Source organism: Chaetodon auriga, chromosome 15, assembly GCF_051107435.1.
Source record: "Chaetodon auriga isolate fChaAug3 chromosome 15, fChaAug3.hap1, whole genome shotgun sequence".
In the NCBI taxonomy this organism is placed as follows: Eukaryota; Metazoa; Chordata; class Actinopteri; order Chaetodontiformes; family Chaetodontidae; genus Chaetodon; species Chaetodon auriga.
The window spans coordinates 1,300,955-1,316,584 of NC_135088.1; the positions used below are offsets into that span (position 1 = coordinate 1,300,955).

The 15,630-nt window shown below is 42.7% G+C and overlaps 1 protein-coding gene across 3 annotated transcripts in view; it reads right to left on the bottom strand.

Annotated features, from left to right (window-relative positions):
- Window positions 1-984: 984 nt before the first annotated feature.
- Window positions 985-15,630, bottom strand: part of sgcd (sarcoglycan, delta (dystrophin-associated glycoprotein)) — a 264,844-nt gene continuing 250,198 nt past the window's right edge. For 2 of the 3 annotated variants that reach the window (XM_076750477.1, XM_076750475.1), the window contains exons 7-8: window positions 7,087-7,210; window positions 993-1,659 (exon numbers count right to left, since the gene is read on the bottom strand). In XM_076750477.1, coding sequence (XP_076606592.1) covers window positions 1,474-1,659; window positions 7,087-7,210 — 310 coding nt within the window. In that variant the 3' untranslated portion in view covers window positions 993-1,473. Of the gene's footprint in view, window positions 1,660-7,086; window positions 7,211-15,630 lie in introns of all 3 variants that reach the window. The other variant, XM_076750476.1, reaches the window with a different exon arrangement.

Here is a 15,630-nt window from a genome sequence, read left to right on the forward strand (position 1 = left end):
GTTTATAATATGTCTGTATAACAAACCAGTCCCATGGATGTATTAAGAGAGCTGGATACAGTCAGTCTTACTGCCAGTTTGTCCCAGTGGCCACTCGCGGTACTGCAACTGAAAACTCCCCAGAGGCCCAAAGCAGCATTTTCCCCATCTGCCACCATTTTAACAGGACACCTCAAACAAGTTATGACTTTCTGTTATGAATTTCAAATGCTAAAAAACATTTTAAATGTGAGGGACATCGTCCAAGAGGAAAGTCTACGAGCTGAGCTCGAAAACATTTTTGGCTGGACCAAGCAATTTTCATTCATTCAGGTGAGCGGGTGCTTTTTAGGAGTCCAGCATCCAGTTCTTCTAATGCATCCATGCCGGGTCCTCATGTTCAGGAACCATTTTATATCCTGACACAACTCAGATTAGGAATAACTGAGATTAAGTGCTTATAGCGTGTCTACGGGGCTTTAAAACTAAGAGGAAAAGTAGAAATCCCTTCATCATCTCAGCTGTGGGAACAATCGAAGAAGGAAAAAGGAAGGATGAGGAAAAAGAGGAAGAAGAATGGGGGGGGGGGCTGTTGTCACAGGTGATCACCCTAGTGATTCTGGTACTGAAATGCTCTTGAGGGAGAGAGGGAACAGATCAGTGTCTCTTCTAGTAAATCTCTGGAGATTTTCCTCTCAGTTTCTACCAGTGTGTGTGTGTGTGTGTGTGTGTGTGTGTGTGTGTGTGTGTGTGTGTGTGTCCACACCATGTTCAAATATGTATACTGTGTGAATGCATGTCTGTAAGCTTGTGTGTGCGTCTGTGTGTGTATGCTATCAATAAATAGCATGTATGACTGTCAGGGTCAGACCGATATATTACCAATAAGGTTACTGGATATCAGCCAGTCGGTGTCCCAAAGCGACGGAGATGTAGGTTCCTTTCTGACCTCAGTTTGTATTAAAAAGTTGTTAAAACCTGCAATGCAACACATTTTTCTTTTTTCCTTTATTCGTGTAATTTAGTTTAAAAGCCTAATAACTCCAGCTGTACTGAGTATAAAGAGCTCAGAGAGATGTGAATGACCGTGGAGAGTTTTAGTGTCCCATGATGCTCTGGATGCTGTTTTCAAAGGCTTTTACGCTCTGAAACATAGAAAATTAAGGGAGAAAATATTTCTTCAGCATTGAAATACTGGCAAAAATATCAGCTGTCAGCAGCTTTGATCCAAAATTTTGGGTATTGGCCTGTTAAAACATATCGTCTGAGCCTACATGTCAGTCTGAGTGTGTGTGATTGTAAAGTGTATACATCGGCGTGTCTGTTTAAGTACAGTATCTATGATTGTTTAGATTTCCGTCAGCTCTGGCAGTCTTTGTGTGTAGTGTCTGCTGTGAATCAGTTCTAGAGGCAGGCGATATGTGTACATCTGTCTGTTTTTGCCCGTCTTTGTTCAGGGTATCTGTGTATTATTTATATTTGTAGGTATCAGTCCTAGAGGCAGATATTTTGGCTGATCTGGCAGGTGGATCCGGTGCCGGCCTGGGACAGGAAAAGCCTCCCGTTGGGGCAAACGCAAACCTCGTAGACAGTCTGCCTGGTCCCAGAGGACGAGGAGCTGGTGGAGGCCTTCCCCTCCGGCAGCCGCATCAGGCGAATCCTTCGGGCATCCAGAGAGATCTGGAGTAGAGCGAGAGTAAACTGGTGAGACTGGAAAAAAAGAGCTGAGGTGGTACAAACAGAGAGAGGAGGGAGAACATGGCTGTTTGCTCGGTGTGTTCAGACTTCACACAAAGCAAACGCAAACAAAGTAAATAGATAAAAAATAAAACCAACTACAGTTTAGCTCCTCAATCTCGTTAAAATTGCTCCTCACTGAACGTCTGCATCTGCTTGTCCTGCCTTGAAATGTTCGCGTCCCAGCCCCACAGACTGAACGGTCATGATCCTCGCTCCACATTCAGACCAGAAGAGTTCCTCGTTTTCTGTCTTTACGGGCTAAAACTCATCTTTTCCCCTTTCATCTTTACCTTAACTAACCCTCGCTGCCTCTTCTCGTCTCTTCACTCTAATTGCTTTCAAAGCAAATCTCTTCACCCGCTCTCCTTTATTTTTCTTCCCAGGACTTCTACCTCGCAGGATTGGACTCGCACAAATAGCATCTGTGGCTCTCAACACCTTCGCGCTCCATTGTCAGTTGTATAGAATGTTAAGTGGTCTGCACACTGAACGTCACTCTCTGTTTTTCTGACGTCACATATTTTTCATTAATACTTGCTCTGTATTCCAGCTCTCTAGGTCATTTAGTGCATAGTGAGACATGTGAACGTGTGAATGATAAAGGTCATGTGTCAGACTTGAAGCTCATGGTGTGAACACTAATGCATGGCAGAGTGGAATCCACCCAGACTGAACTTTGCAGACAGGACAGTAAAGCAGGTTTGTCACCTAAAGGTCTTCAGGTTGAATCCCTGACAATCCAGGACATAGGTGGAGGATAAAAGAAAGTCTCTCAAAGCCAGGAGAAGCGAGACATAAACGTTTTTCACTGAGAGATTTATGTTAAAACATTCACGCACTAGAAACCAGCTCAGAAATGTTCCAGACCAATCAGCAAACTACGGCTCTTTAAATTTAGCATATAGCAGTTGTTGCTTAAGTATTGTTACAGCCACTATTTTGTCAGATCGGCGACTAAACAAATATTTACAAGCATCTTTATCTACTCTTCAAACAGCCTTGTTGGAGCTTTATCTGTAGGTGCTTTTGTATCTGGAGCTAATGTGTTTCTAATAGAACATTAAAACTACGGAGTTACTGCTGGGCTAACTGTTACTGCTAACTCTTATTTAAGACCTAGTTTATACTTTTGTTCGATAATTCTGAGGAAATGTGATGTTTCAAGAACATCTGCTGTGCTTTTCCTGTTAGAAGATCAGATGCAAAGAGCAATGAGGGACCAGGCCTCTCAGGTGTGTTTCATGTTGATGTCTGAGTGGAGGAGAGAACCGACAATCATCTATTGTTCAGCCTACTTGAAGTCACATCTCAAACAAACAGCGTTGCTTGAACATCACAGTTCAGATAATAAGATCATGAAAGATTTACGTCTTCATTAACAGGGTGCATAAATTCAGACGGTGTTACTTCAGGACAGTGAGATATGATAACGCCTCTCTGTGAGTAGTCATGCATCTAAATACCAGGTTATTTACTGACTCGACACCTGCTTTAAAGAGACATTGTGGAGTGAATCTGAAACCCTGTCCAGCTGGAAACCGAGCACAGCAGCAAAGCACAGAAAAGTTTACTCTGCTGATTCCCAGGTCGTTCCTGTCGCCTCCTGAGGAATAAATAGAGAACGAAACTCCAGAAAATGTCTTCTGCCGCCACCCCACCACACACACACACACACACGCACACACACACGCGCACACACACACACACACACACACACACACACACACACACACACACGTGCACACGCACACACACACACACACACACACACACGCGCACACACACACACACACACACACACACACACGTGCACACGCACACACACACACGCACACGCACACGCACACACACACACACACACACACACGTGCACACGCACACACACACGCACACGCACACACACACACACACGTGCACGCGCACACACATGCACACGCGCACACACACACGCACACGCGCACACACACACACGCACACACACACACGCTCAACCACTCATTTTACTCACTTCAGCCTCACACTGATTGGAACAAACTGTCTTTCTCTCTCTGCACAGACACGAATCACTGCTGCATGAATCCCATCTATCTGCCCTCTCCTCCCCTCCTCCCTCCTGGGGCTCCTACAGGGCTGGTGTTTCACTGGCCGAGGAGAGGAGGAGCTCTCAAGCCATAAAAAGGTAAAGGAGCCATTACCAGGCGCCTCAGGGAGGCATCGCAATCAAATGACCTGGAACACTTTTAAAGCAGAGTCTCAGCTGACTTCCTCAGACAGCTGCTGCTGAACAAATCTTTCACCACGAGGGGCAGAGTGTGAAACACTGGGACAACCTGAGTCTAAGTGTGTGTGCGTGGATGATCTTCATGTGTGTGTGAAGCTGAGACTGTGTGCTGGTGATGGTGAGCACATACACACTAAGCATGTGAAGGTAAGATTCGTTGCTTTGCAGATAGTTCCTCGATAGCGCAAATAGATGTTTGATTTTCACATTTTTTTCTTTTTGTTTTATGTCTAAACGCATCCTGAAGTAGTTGCTGCTGCTGCCACAAAATGAAGTAGAATGTTTAAAATAAAAATGGTAAAAAGACCCTGACAACAAAAATAAATCAGATAAATCACAATTTTAGATAAAAAAAAACAGAAATCATCCATTTATTAATATTTATTATTTTTAATATTTATCTATTGATTAAAAATAAACAGATAAATTAAACATGAATTCAATTACATGAATTAAAAACTTTTTAAAAAGTGTTCTAAATTTGAGATATTTTGAATAGTAATAAAGTGTACTTTAGAGTATACTTATTTATAATGTGCTTTGTAATATACAATTAGCTACAGTGCACTTTAATTCACTTCATTTTAAGTATGTTTCAGTATATTTCCAGCACATTGGTCATAAAACTGCACTGTAAGCGTGTTTTGAATGTGCATGAATCCTCAGTATCCTCTGGTATACGTCAGAGCCAAAAGGACTTCAGCACATTCCTCAAAAAGGCTAATTTAAGAGTAGTATTTTTCAGCAGGGATACTTGTGGTGGTACCATAGTGCCACATTATATCGCTGGTGCAGACGTGTGGAGAAGGCAGGATGGATTATTAGACTGGATGAAGCTGCTCTTTAAGAGAACGTGGAATTGAGTGTCAGTTCTATGACTGTGAGCGGCTTAAAGAGTCCACAGTGTTTCACCGTCTTCACAAGCGTGTGAGAGTCTATTTCTGTATCTGCCTCTGTGGTTTGTGGGTGTCTAATGAACAAAACCACTCTGTAATTGCTCTGGTGGTGCCAAGGTGTGTGTGTGTGTGTGTGTGTGTGTGTGCGTGAGGTTTGACAAATGGACATTTGCAACACTAATGGTGTGTGAGAACGTGATTTTAATTATATGAATTGACCATCATGAGCTCAACGGCCTCATTTTTGACCACACACCCTGCAGGAGGACGTGATGTGGGCGTGGCTTCAGGCCGATACCGCAGTTACTTTTAATTGGCTCAAACTGAATCCAAGGGCACCTTCCTGAAACAGCCTCTCTCTCCTCGTCCATCTCATATCAGCAGCCTGTCTTAATGTATGAAACTGTTTTTGTGGGAAACTTTTAAACACTTTCTTCTCCCTAATCCCCCTCCGCTGATTTTAACAGATCTGACATGACACGACTGGTGCAACCTAAGGTGGGAAATCCTTTTATCAGCGCAGCCGACCGTGATGAATGCGAGGACTGATGTGTGTAACGAATCAGGGGATGGTTGGAGGAATTTAGGAGCAGGGAGGAGAAAGGATGAAAGAAGGAAAGACGCAGCATGAGGATGAGGACTGGATGAGCGAATGGGGAAAAAAAGACGTTAAATAAGCAAAGTTAAAGACAGAAAGAGGACAGAGGAAGGAGGAGGAGGAGGAATTGAAAGGACAGGAAACTGGAAAGGTGGAAAAGATGTATGGAAAAGAGAAAGTTGTTAAAGTAAGCAGTCAACCAGAAGCGACTTAATAATAAAGGGAGGATGGGAGGAAGAAAGACAATCAACTTCTGTCTATTTTCCCGTTTTTCTGTGAGGCTCTAACAGATTCTGGTGGACGGCCAGTATGTGGGAAATTGCCACCAGCCAATACGCTAAATGCTGGTCCATGTTGGCTGAGGGAGCTGACTATTGTTTGGATTGTTTGCTAAAAATAAGTTTGGACAGGACAAATATTGAACGGAGACGGAGCCCCATCAGCCAGGATGGCCGGCAGACAAGAAAAGTTAATTTCTTAACTTGCCAGTACAGAGTGGGAAGTATCGGGGAGTGACAGGGCTGCTTTCAGCGAAGGTAATTAGCTCATTTTCTGGACAAATCAATGTGTTTTAGCTCGGTGTGCTTCATCGCTTTGCCATCAAATAAGCAACCAAATGAAAGGTTTGTTTTAAAACCAAAGGCTGAATTTCAAACCCAATGGTCTTGATAATTCATTATCTGAAAATGTGACTTTAAATGTTACTGCTCGGTAAATAAAGACAGATGAAGATGAAAGAGGAGTCATTGTGACAGTAACCCACTCGTCTTGATCTTCTATAAGAGAAAATGGAGATCATCATGTTTTTTTGACAGTGGAAAAAAACTCCTTCTCTCCAAGCAGCTGGGCGTTAAATGTTCGCTTCATCAGAACCTCTCTGGAAAGGTGTTTCCATCTCCCATTAAGTGCATTAACTCTTTTTCAATAAAGGCAAAAACTGCCTCAAGCAAGCATAAAAACTTTTTTTGAACATTGTCATTTTCATCAATCTTTTCTAATGCGATACTTGAAAAAATGCATTAAAGTATGTTGATGGAAACAGCTGCTGAGCCAGCAAACACAATACCAGGACCCTGAAACTGAAGCAGCTAAGCAGCATTCAGCCATCATTAATTTTATTATTTTACACCTGTGCTTTTATGGCTCTGACCTGAAAAATCCCATTAGTGATGAGAGTCGTGTCCCATGTTTCAAAGGATGAGAGTGGAAGTTTAAGATGCCAATTTAAGATCAGCATGATTGGAAGAAGCACATTTATTTTGACAGAGTGATTGATTAGATGGTAAGCTCTAACTGATAACGGATAACTTGTTTCACAAAACTAAATAAACATTTTTATCAGTCAGAGATTCTCTGATGAAAGAGCAGCGATTATATTTTTAGCTTTTAAACCAGCACTTTCAGACTAATTTATTACAACTTGAGTATTATTTTTGTAGTATTTAATGTTATTTCTACACGGTTATGACAGTCAGGGCTCATCAGAGTTACTACTGAGATCTGGGCCGATAAGTAAGTAAAGTGTTTTAATTCCCAAACTGAAAATAAGGCCAGAATTGGTCTATGTTTTCGGGCGATGTTGGTTGACACACCTCTCCATCTTTGGACTCCAGGCGCAGCTCGTTCCTGCAGATGGCCTGGATGTCTCCGGCCTCAGCCAGGATCTGGATCCCTTTAGGAGCCTCCATCAGTAGGGAGCGGGTGGGAGACTCCAGCCTGGGAAGCGACAAAGGCAGAACAGCCCTGTTAGTGACAAATGTTTCTAATCAAAGTTTGAGTGAGTCGGAAAGCAAATTCTTAAATGGAAGGAAACAAGAGAAGAGGGAAGTTTTGAGCTGTGACCACGGTTTGTTTTCTTCATTATGATCCTCGGTAGAAATTCTGACTTTGTTCCATTTTTTTAATTTCAGTTGTCAAACAGTCTCATTAAAATCTAACAAGGTCTTGTAAACAAAAGTCACGATTCTGAAGCAGCCTGTTTATTAGACGGTTTTATCAATCTGTCATCCTGACAGAGATTTTTATCAGCTTCACCAATAACAATCTAAACACTCTTCAGGTAATGAGACCCTCCAAAGCTGTTTGTCACCAGCGGTTCAATGGTCGTGTTTATGGTGATGAATGACAGTTACGTAAAGTTTCAGGTACATAATTATAATCAGGTTCTTGTATATCGACGATCACCTCGGCAGAAATACATGAAAACATATTGTCCACTTCTGTCAGTAAATGCCACTCGATTGAAGCATTTATAATGAACCTTGAATTGTGGGAAACTGAGAGCTGCGATGTGCAGGTTCCCAGTCTCTGGATCACTGAAACCATCTCAGCTTTGTGTTGTGCTCATTTCACCAAACAGCTATTTTGGATGGCTGGGAAAAAATTGACCATATTATAGACGACTACATCCATTAAAATGGGCACAGGGTGCACGTGGATGAGACTGATGCAGCTGTACACACTGATGTAAATCAAAAGCCTTTATATCAGCGGATTTCTTAACTACTGCTGATGGGTTAGAGCAAAACAAAAGAAAGTAAGAACAGAGAAGCTGTCTGCAAAATTTGGGCATAAAAGGACTGCAGTCTGAAATATACTAAATAATGAACACATAGTTGCACACAATTGCACACACACACACACACTCACACACACACACAAAGTACTAAACCTTGTGAGGACTTGTACTTATACTGTACCTGTGAGGACCCTCATTAACATAATCCAATCCGTAGCCCCGACCCTAACCCAGAGCCAGACCTTTCTAACCGTCACCCTAAAAAAAGTCGGAACTCTTAAACATCCCTTAAAAAGGCTGAGGTTTAGTAAGATGTCTTCTTCTGTTGTTGCACTTTCGTTTGATGTTTTGTCCTTGGTTCAACCTGAATTATATTACTTCAGTTTATTCTCACAATTTCACCGTCTGTAGTGATAAATTATTTAACTTTAATTACAATTCAGTATTCAGACTGCTTTGAGGGAAACTTTTATGTTGCGTGCCTGCACCCCTAGACGGGGACGCAACATCCAAAAATGGCCCCAGTCTTGAAGTCTAAAACTCAAAAATTGGTCCTCCCAAAGACAGATATATCAGAACACAGACACACAGACTCACACACTTCAAGGACCACCATGAATGGAGTGTAAATTGAGGGAATCTGACACTTGAACACAACAGCCCACCTGCATGCTGCGGCTGCTTACAAAATGAGGATTAAAAACCAGCCCACTCCTCTTCACATCTTGACAAAACCACTCAGAGCCATGAGCCCATTTTTACAGGAAGCAGCAAAGGTGTCAAAACGCTTCAGTAGATTCAGACCTGCAGAGGAGGTCTCTGCAGACTTCCTGTCTTCCTGTCACCACGGTGGTTGTGGATAAAATCCGTGATATTTTCTCCACAGGGAGGGTTTTCATTGATATCACAAACTGTATTCAGCTGGATGATTGTGGGCTTTTGTTCTGAGCGAGGAGCAGCTATCAAAGGTTCTGTTTATATGCACAGACACAGTATATTATCATCAGCTCCGGTGCTAGGGGTCTAAGCATCATCTATCTGGACGGTTTATTTATCACAAGGTGAAGGTTACGGTTTGCTGGTGCCACGGATTACCAAACAGGCCTGTCGGTCAAGGGACCCTCATGTCAGAGTCTCTACATGTCATAATTGTTCTTGGAAAGTCAAAGAGCTCATTCAAATGCCACAAACACGTTTGTCTTTTGGAGCGGCAAAATGGGATTAGCATGGGGAGAAGCTGCAGGTTCTACTGTACGTTCCCAATTATTTTGATGATATCCTCATTTTCCATTAGCATAGAAACACAGATCTCTGGAATATTCTAAATGTCATAGAAAAGGAAAAATAGGAAAAGGAAGTAAAACAAGCACAGTATTATAAATTGCATAAGTGAAGGTAATAGAGGAAGACACAAAACATTAAAAGCAAGAAGAAGAACAGTAGAGGGACCCGACTGTCTTGCTGCTAAAGTAATCCCCTGCAGTTGGCTGGTGTCCTTCTCTGAATTTGCTCCTGGCAGGTTTAATGACCAAAGTCAACGGGTGGTGACCTGAATTCCCCAGAAGATGAAGAGAGGTGAGAGGGGCTGCAGTGCAGTACTGCTGTTTGCATGTTACAGTAGTAAATGTTGAAAGACGGGGGGAAAAAAAAACAAACCAAATGCAATGACATTACTGGCCAGCATCTTTGTTCGAGTTCAGTCTGAGGTTAAAAATGCCAGGATGGAGGATGAAATGTTTTTTACGCCAAATGCACCATGAAGCTATTTGGATGACAGCATCAAGCAACTGGCATACGACACATATGAGAGAAAATGAGGGAAAGAGGAGATTCTAGCCATCCTCCTTCAGTCGTTAAAAAGGAATGAAACTGCACAATACAAGCCACACAAGAAATACAATCCAATGTTGATGTAGAGACAGTTTCAAGGGAGGTGGACAATCCTTTCAGGGAATAATGGGACTTCTTCCTGTCTGAAAGCTCCAGGAATGCAATCTCAAGTGACAGCAGAGGGGAAGACGAGTTGCACAGCTCTGAGTCCACAAAGCTAAAATAAAAAACGTGTGACCTAAGAGCCCACCTGAAGCCCTGAGAAACAGGTAATCTGAGTTTTGGACCCTCAATGTGAGTCTGGGTGTGTAATACTGCCGTGAATGGGTTTACAGTGGAGTTACTTGAAAGCATGGTGCTTCTCATAGAGGTGCTAAAGGGTGCCTCGTGGATCTGCTTGAGAAGCCGAGGGGCGTGACTAAGTGGTGGTATTTGTCTCTGGGGATGAGATTTTTTGATGTAAAAGCAATAATAAGTATGATGTGCGGCAGTAATAAGAAATCTCTCCAGTAGATTCAGAACAGTAGTTAATAATGGTGGTGGTGATGGTGATGGACTCTTTCAAAGGGGCCTCTGAGAGTTGGACTGACATAAGTTTCAAACCTAGGTTGACTTTAATAACGTAATATCACACTTAAGAACAATATCCAGTTATACCCATTTGTGATGCGCTGCTGGAGCATTAATACAGGATGAGGAGGAGATGGCAGCCGAAAGCTGATGAACACGACAACGATAAAAACATCCACTGATTAGGTGAGCGAGCAAGTTTCCAAATTAAAACTTTAATCTCCTTTGCATTACCCCCTGCTCTCTGCCCACGGAGGGTTAAGCCTGAACACATATTAACTACAGTGTGTGTAATTAATTAAATACATATCATCTGATGCCTCATCGTCGCACTTGTTGGATTGTGTTCAGTTTTCATGATAAGACAATTTAAAACAAGCGTTCAGTTATATTGGATTCACTTCACTCTGTTTTTCAAACGTCTTGTCTTTTCTGCTCCGAACATATCAGTCCAATCTTTCACTCTATCAGCCGGCTTCTCTTTGTTTCTCTGTTTTTTGCCTGCATCAACAGTGCTGACACAATCTATCAGTATTCAAACTCACCAATGCCACCAGAGGGCAAATAAAAACAGATTAGAGGCAACACAATTTAAAACCTGTATCTGGACATTAAGTGAACATGGACGAGACTTTAATTTTAAGCTTTGCCAAACAAGAGTAAAAATTGATCCCATGGAGGTTGTGGAGAGAATACTGAGAGGCGTCAGACCTCGGAGAAGCTCTGAATCTGAGGGATGGAAATGTCTCACAGTCTGGCTCTGAGTGGAAATGGATGGTGGAGTGTGGTGCTGGGTGTCTTCAACAACCAAGACGGCAATTTTGTGGACACTGCCCCGACTATGAAAGCCTCACAGCACATATTTGGATGTATTTGAGAAGGACTGATCCAGGTGCTCAAAAATGTTTGACGGTCTGGTCCAAGCAGCTTCAATATGCTGAAATTTCATGGCAAAATCATTGAATGTCAATGGAATCAATTAGTGGAGTTCGCCTCAGGGGCGACAATTTCTCGTGTCAGCTTGACTCGGGATCAATAGCAAAGCATCTCAATAGAGCAGAACTTCATGGAGATGGAGAGCCGGACAGTACAACATGGAGGAAGCTACCCTAGCTTATTAGCCATGTGTCACCATTCACTTTTATTTCCCGTCCAGTTAAAAGATATGACGTGAATGTATTGTTCCATTACTGACTGAGCTAACAAGCTTACAAAGTGACTTAATAGTAAATTAGCGGTTAGCTCCCCAGCTAAAGGTATAAACTATATAAACTTTGTTAGCTGTGAGATGAGATCTGTTTAGGTGACTTTTAGGGGCCCAGAATCCCTAAGGAGTAAGATGGGATGTAAGATGGGACCTTGCATCTTTAAGAGTAGAACAACTGGCTCAAATTTGGTGTTTCTAAGTCAAAAATTTGAGGGAAAATTAAATATTTGTAATATCACATTGGTCAAATCAAATATATTTTCACCTCAGCTAGCTGAGGATCCATCACGATATCTGACTTTACTCATGCATTTTGTAGCCAAATATATTGGCTCTAGATTGAGGTTCCTGCCTGTTCACCCCGTCGAGCGATGACGAGGAAGAGCTCCAATATATTCAGTGTCTGTGGATGGGAGTGAAAAAGAAATAACTCCTTCCAAAGACCTCCCTCCTCTCACCCTTCCTGTCTCCCAGGTTGCTCCACAGGGAGTCATGCAATGAAATATTTGCTTCTCCAAGTTATATTCTTATTCATTTCCTCTTCACCATTCCTGTAAATTGAAACTGTCTTGTTTTCTTTTTCCATGTCCTTCAGTATCATTGGTCTCTTTCTGATCCTAACAGCTTCTCGTATCTGATAAAAACTCCACATTTAACTAAGAAAAATATTCATGTGTTCAGTAAGGTGGCATAAATAACCATACATGTCAAAACAAACAACAGTAAAGTTGAATCTAATCTGCTGCCATGTCATGTATTTACCTACCTCCGCTCTGTCTACCTGTTATGTTACTCATTCTACTATCTATTTTTGTCTTTGCTTTCTATTTTTATCTTTATTTCCCTGTTGTCACCGATTACTTTTATGGCTGCCTCGACCTCATTTCCACACAGCAATCAATAAAGTCTCATTTTGTTCTCCTCCTTCTTTTCTGTTCCACTTTTGTACACCCTCTTATCCCGTCTCTCTCTTTCTTCTCTTGGCAGCATTTCATATCTGCAACTGGGATCAAAGGTTAATAACTTTTCACACATTCTCGTCGTATCACCCGCCTTAAGATAACAACGGAAATGACTGGAGGTTTTCAGACATGACAGAAAGTGTAAACTAGCACAGTCTGGAACCAGCGGGCAGCTTTCACGCTCTCCGTTTGTTCAGCATGTGACTCGTTTGTCCTTGGCGTCGGCGCCTTCTTCAAATGATCTGCCACTGTTTCGTGCGAACGCAGCGGTCAGAGCAGTTTGGTGTTATATTATAAGTATATAAGCTATGGTGAGTTGAAACGGGCTGCCGTCGTGCCACGCAGCAAATCACAGGTTAAATGGCAATCTCGGCCAATATGAGTGCAGCTGATTGCTTCGCGGGGCTTTGCGAACAGCCGAGTGGGTGACCCAAACACTCTGCTGGGAGCACACCATCCTCACTATTACTGAGGTCAGTGTGAGCTGAAGGTGTGGAGGATGACGAGGGTAGAGAGGAGGGAAAGGAAAGGAGCGGCTGTGACATTAGAGCAGACAGAAAGGGGAAGGGGAGAGTAAGAAAATGAAAAGAAGAGGCATCGATATGGTGTCTTAATTTGATTTTCTTCATTTCTAACAAAAACTAAGAGAGACAACAGAAAACAAAAGAACAAGAGGTTCCAGGGAATGAGAGAAGAAAGACGCTGAAGTTGGTTTGGGATGGAGGGGTGAAGTTGGGACAGGAATAATCAAAGGGGTGGAAGGGAAGGCAGGTTGAGGATGAAGAGGGAAGATGAGAGGCGAGCAAGAGCGAGTAAGGTGAGAGTGAGGATATTGAAGACGGCAAGAGCTGAAACAAGAGCTGAGATGGGGAGGAGAGGAGGACAAGGAGAGGGACAGGAGAGGATGAAGAGAGGAAGGAGCTTCTGGCGACGTTCACTGGATCTCTGATCTCCACGCAGACCACCGTGGTCAGGTTGGTTTGCGGCGTCATGGCTTCTTCTCTCATCATTACAAGAGTTTTCCGCAGCGCTGTCCTCTGACGATGAGGCGCTAAACGGGCGCTGTCCTCTGACACGCTGTTTCCAGACTAAACACGAAGCCAAGGCTGAGTTTTATCTTTCTGTCTTTAAATACAAAGACACAGATGCTTTATAAGGCGTTTAAATTCAAGTGTGTTGATATCAAGCCTGGATAGTTAGCCTGGAATCCACAGCAGTGTTTGCCACTCTGCGAGGCTGTACTGAGCTAAATCTGGAAGCCTGTGCCAAATTTCATGGCATCCATCCAAGAGTTGTCAAGAAACTAACTGACAGACTCTGTTGTCCCACCAGACAGACCGTTAGCGCGGCTGAAAAAGTCTTCATCACAAAACTCTTCGAACTTCTCCAAACAATCTTCACTCAAGGCCTATTTGTTCTTGAACCTTTGACCACATCACATGGAAAATAAAGTTTGCTTCAACGGTTCCGTGACAGCCGAGCATCGGTTGATGAAGCTTGTGTGATATGCTAGAAAGCTCCGAAACAAGTGAGTAAATGGACCTTAGCGAATATACTTCCACTGCTGTTTCCAAGAGGAAAGAACTGTCGAGCTGTCTGAAGTTCTTCAAAATCCTTTTTTTTTCCTCCTCGACACATTTTGTGGTCATGTGACTTTTTTTTGCATGCATATTATTTTAAATCAAACAGTAAGAGTTTGTGTCACAGGTGGAAACATTCAAAATCTCAAAATTAACTAGTGCATGAAAAATAGTGTTTTTGCTGCCATGTTTGACCTTAAAGCAGTCTGCCTCTGCGTCTCGTTATGATTATTTTCTGAGCTGCAAAATCACTTGTGAATGTTTTGTCTCCGATGTCTCCGCAGTTTCAATCTCAGCAGTGTAACGTTCTCATGTACAGTGGAGGATTGCAGAGCACTAAAAACCGTCCATACAGGAAGAGCCGTGGGACAAACTTGACCAGATTGAGTTTCGGTGAGTCTAATGTGAGTCTATCAAAGTTTTCATGATGTGAAAACTTCCAGCCTCTCATCTCCTGCAGGAAGTGAGCCACTTCACATCTTATTTCACCTTAAGAAAAAAAAAATAAACCCCACAATTCTTCTCGCGGCGTTTTCCACGGCTTCTTCTCCTCCCACATTCACTTCGCCTCTTATTGCTTCATATTTATTCTTGTTATCTGTGCTCTGAGTTGGTCAGGACATAAATCAAGGTGCACTATCAAATTCACCCACGCTGCCATTTTACTTTCACAAAGGCGTTCGTCTGATGCAAGGACACATCCTGTTGACAAGGCATTACTGCGCAGATGGATATGATGGTTACAGTTAAGATAAAAAAAACCTGACAGCTCGTGGTGGGATGCGGGTTTCTGTGTGTGTGTTTCGGGTTAATGTGATATCCCAAAATAGGATTTAAATCCTCGATTGCTACCTGCCAAGGGGTTGGGAGAGATTAGAGTAAGATTAGATTTTAGCCATGCTCCAGCGAGCTCACTCCCCTTTTCTGACATAATTGCATAGTTTGTGCCATATTTCATTCTCAATTGGCTGCTTGTCACCAAAGATGTATAAACCTGGGGGAAGAGGGAGGCAAAATACACATCGCTGTAGACTCGGACTGTCAAATTATACAGACAATCACATGATGAGGGGCTTCGGAGCGTCGCTCAGAAATGATCTGTGGGCCACTGACGGGACTTTTTTTATTATTTGAAACGATGATTTTGAAAGGAAAGCGGCAGTGATTGATGAATCGCAGTTCATCTGGGTGCACACGCCACTGAAAGACTGTTATTAGATATTTGTCATCAAAGTCCTTCTCCATCCGACCCTACTTCCCGTCACGCTCGTCTTTGCAGCATTTCTTCTCTGCCACATAAAGCTCTTTTTCGTTCTTTGTATTATCTGTCTATTCCTCTTGTCTCTCATTTGCTTTTACTCTCGTACCTCCTCTTCCCTCTCTTATTTTCAGCCTTTCCTCCGTGTGGTCCTCTGTTCTATTCTTTCACTCTCGCTCACGTGTCTTTTTCCCCATCACGTCCTCTTTAA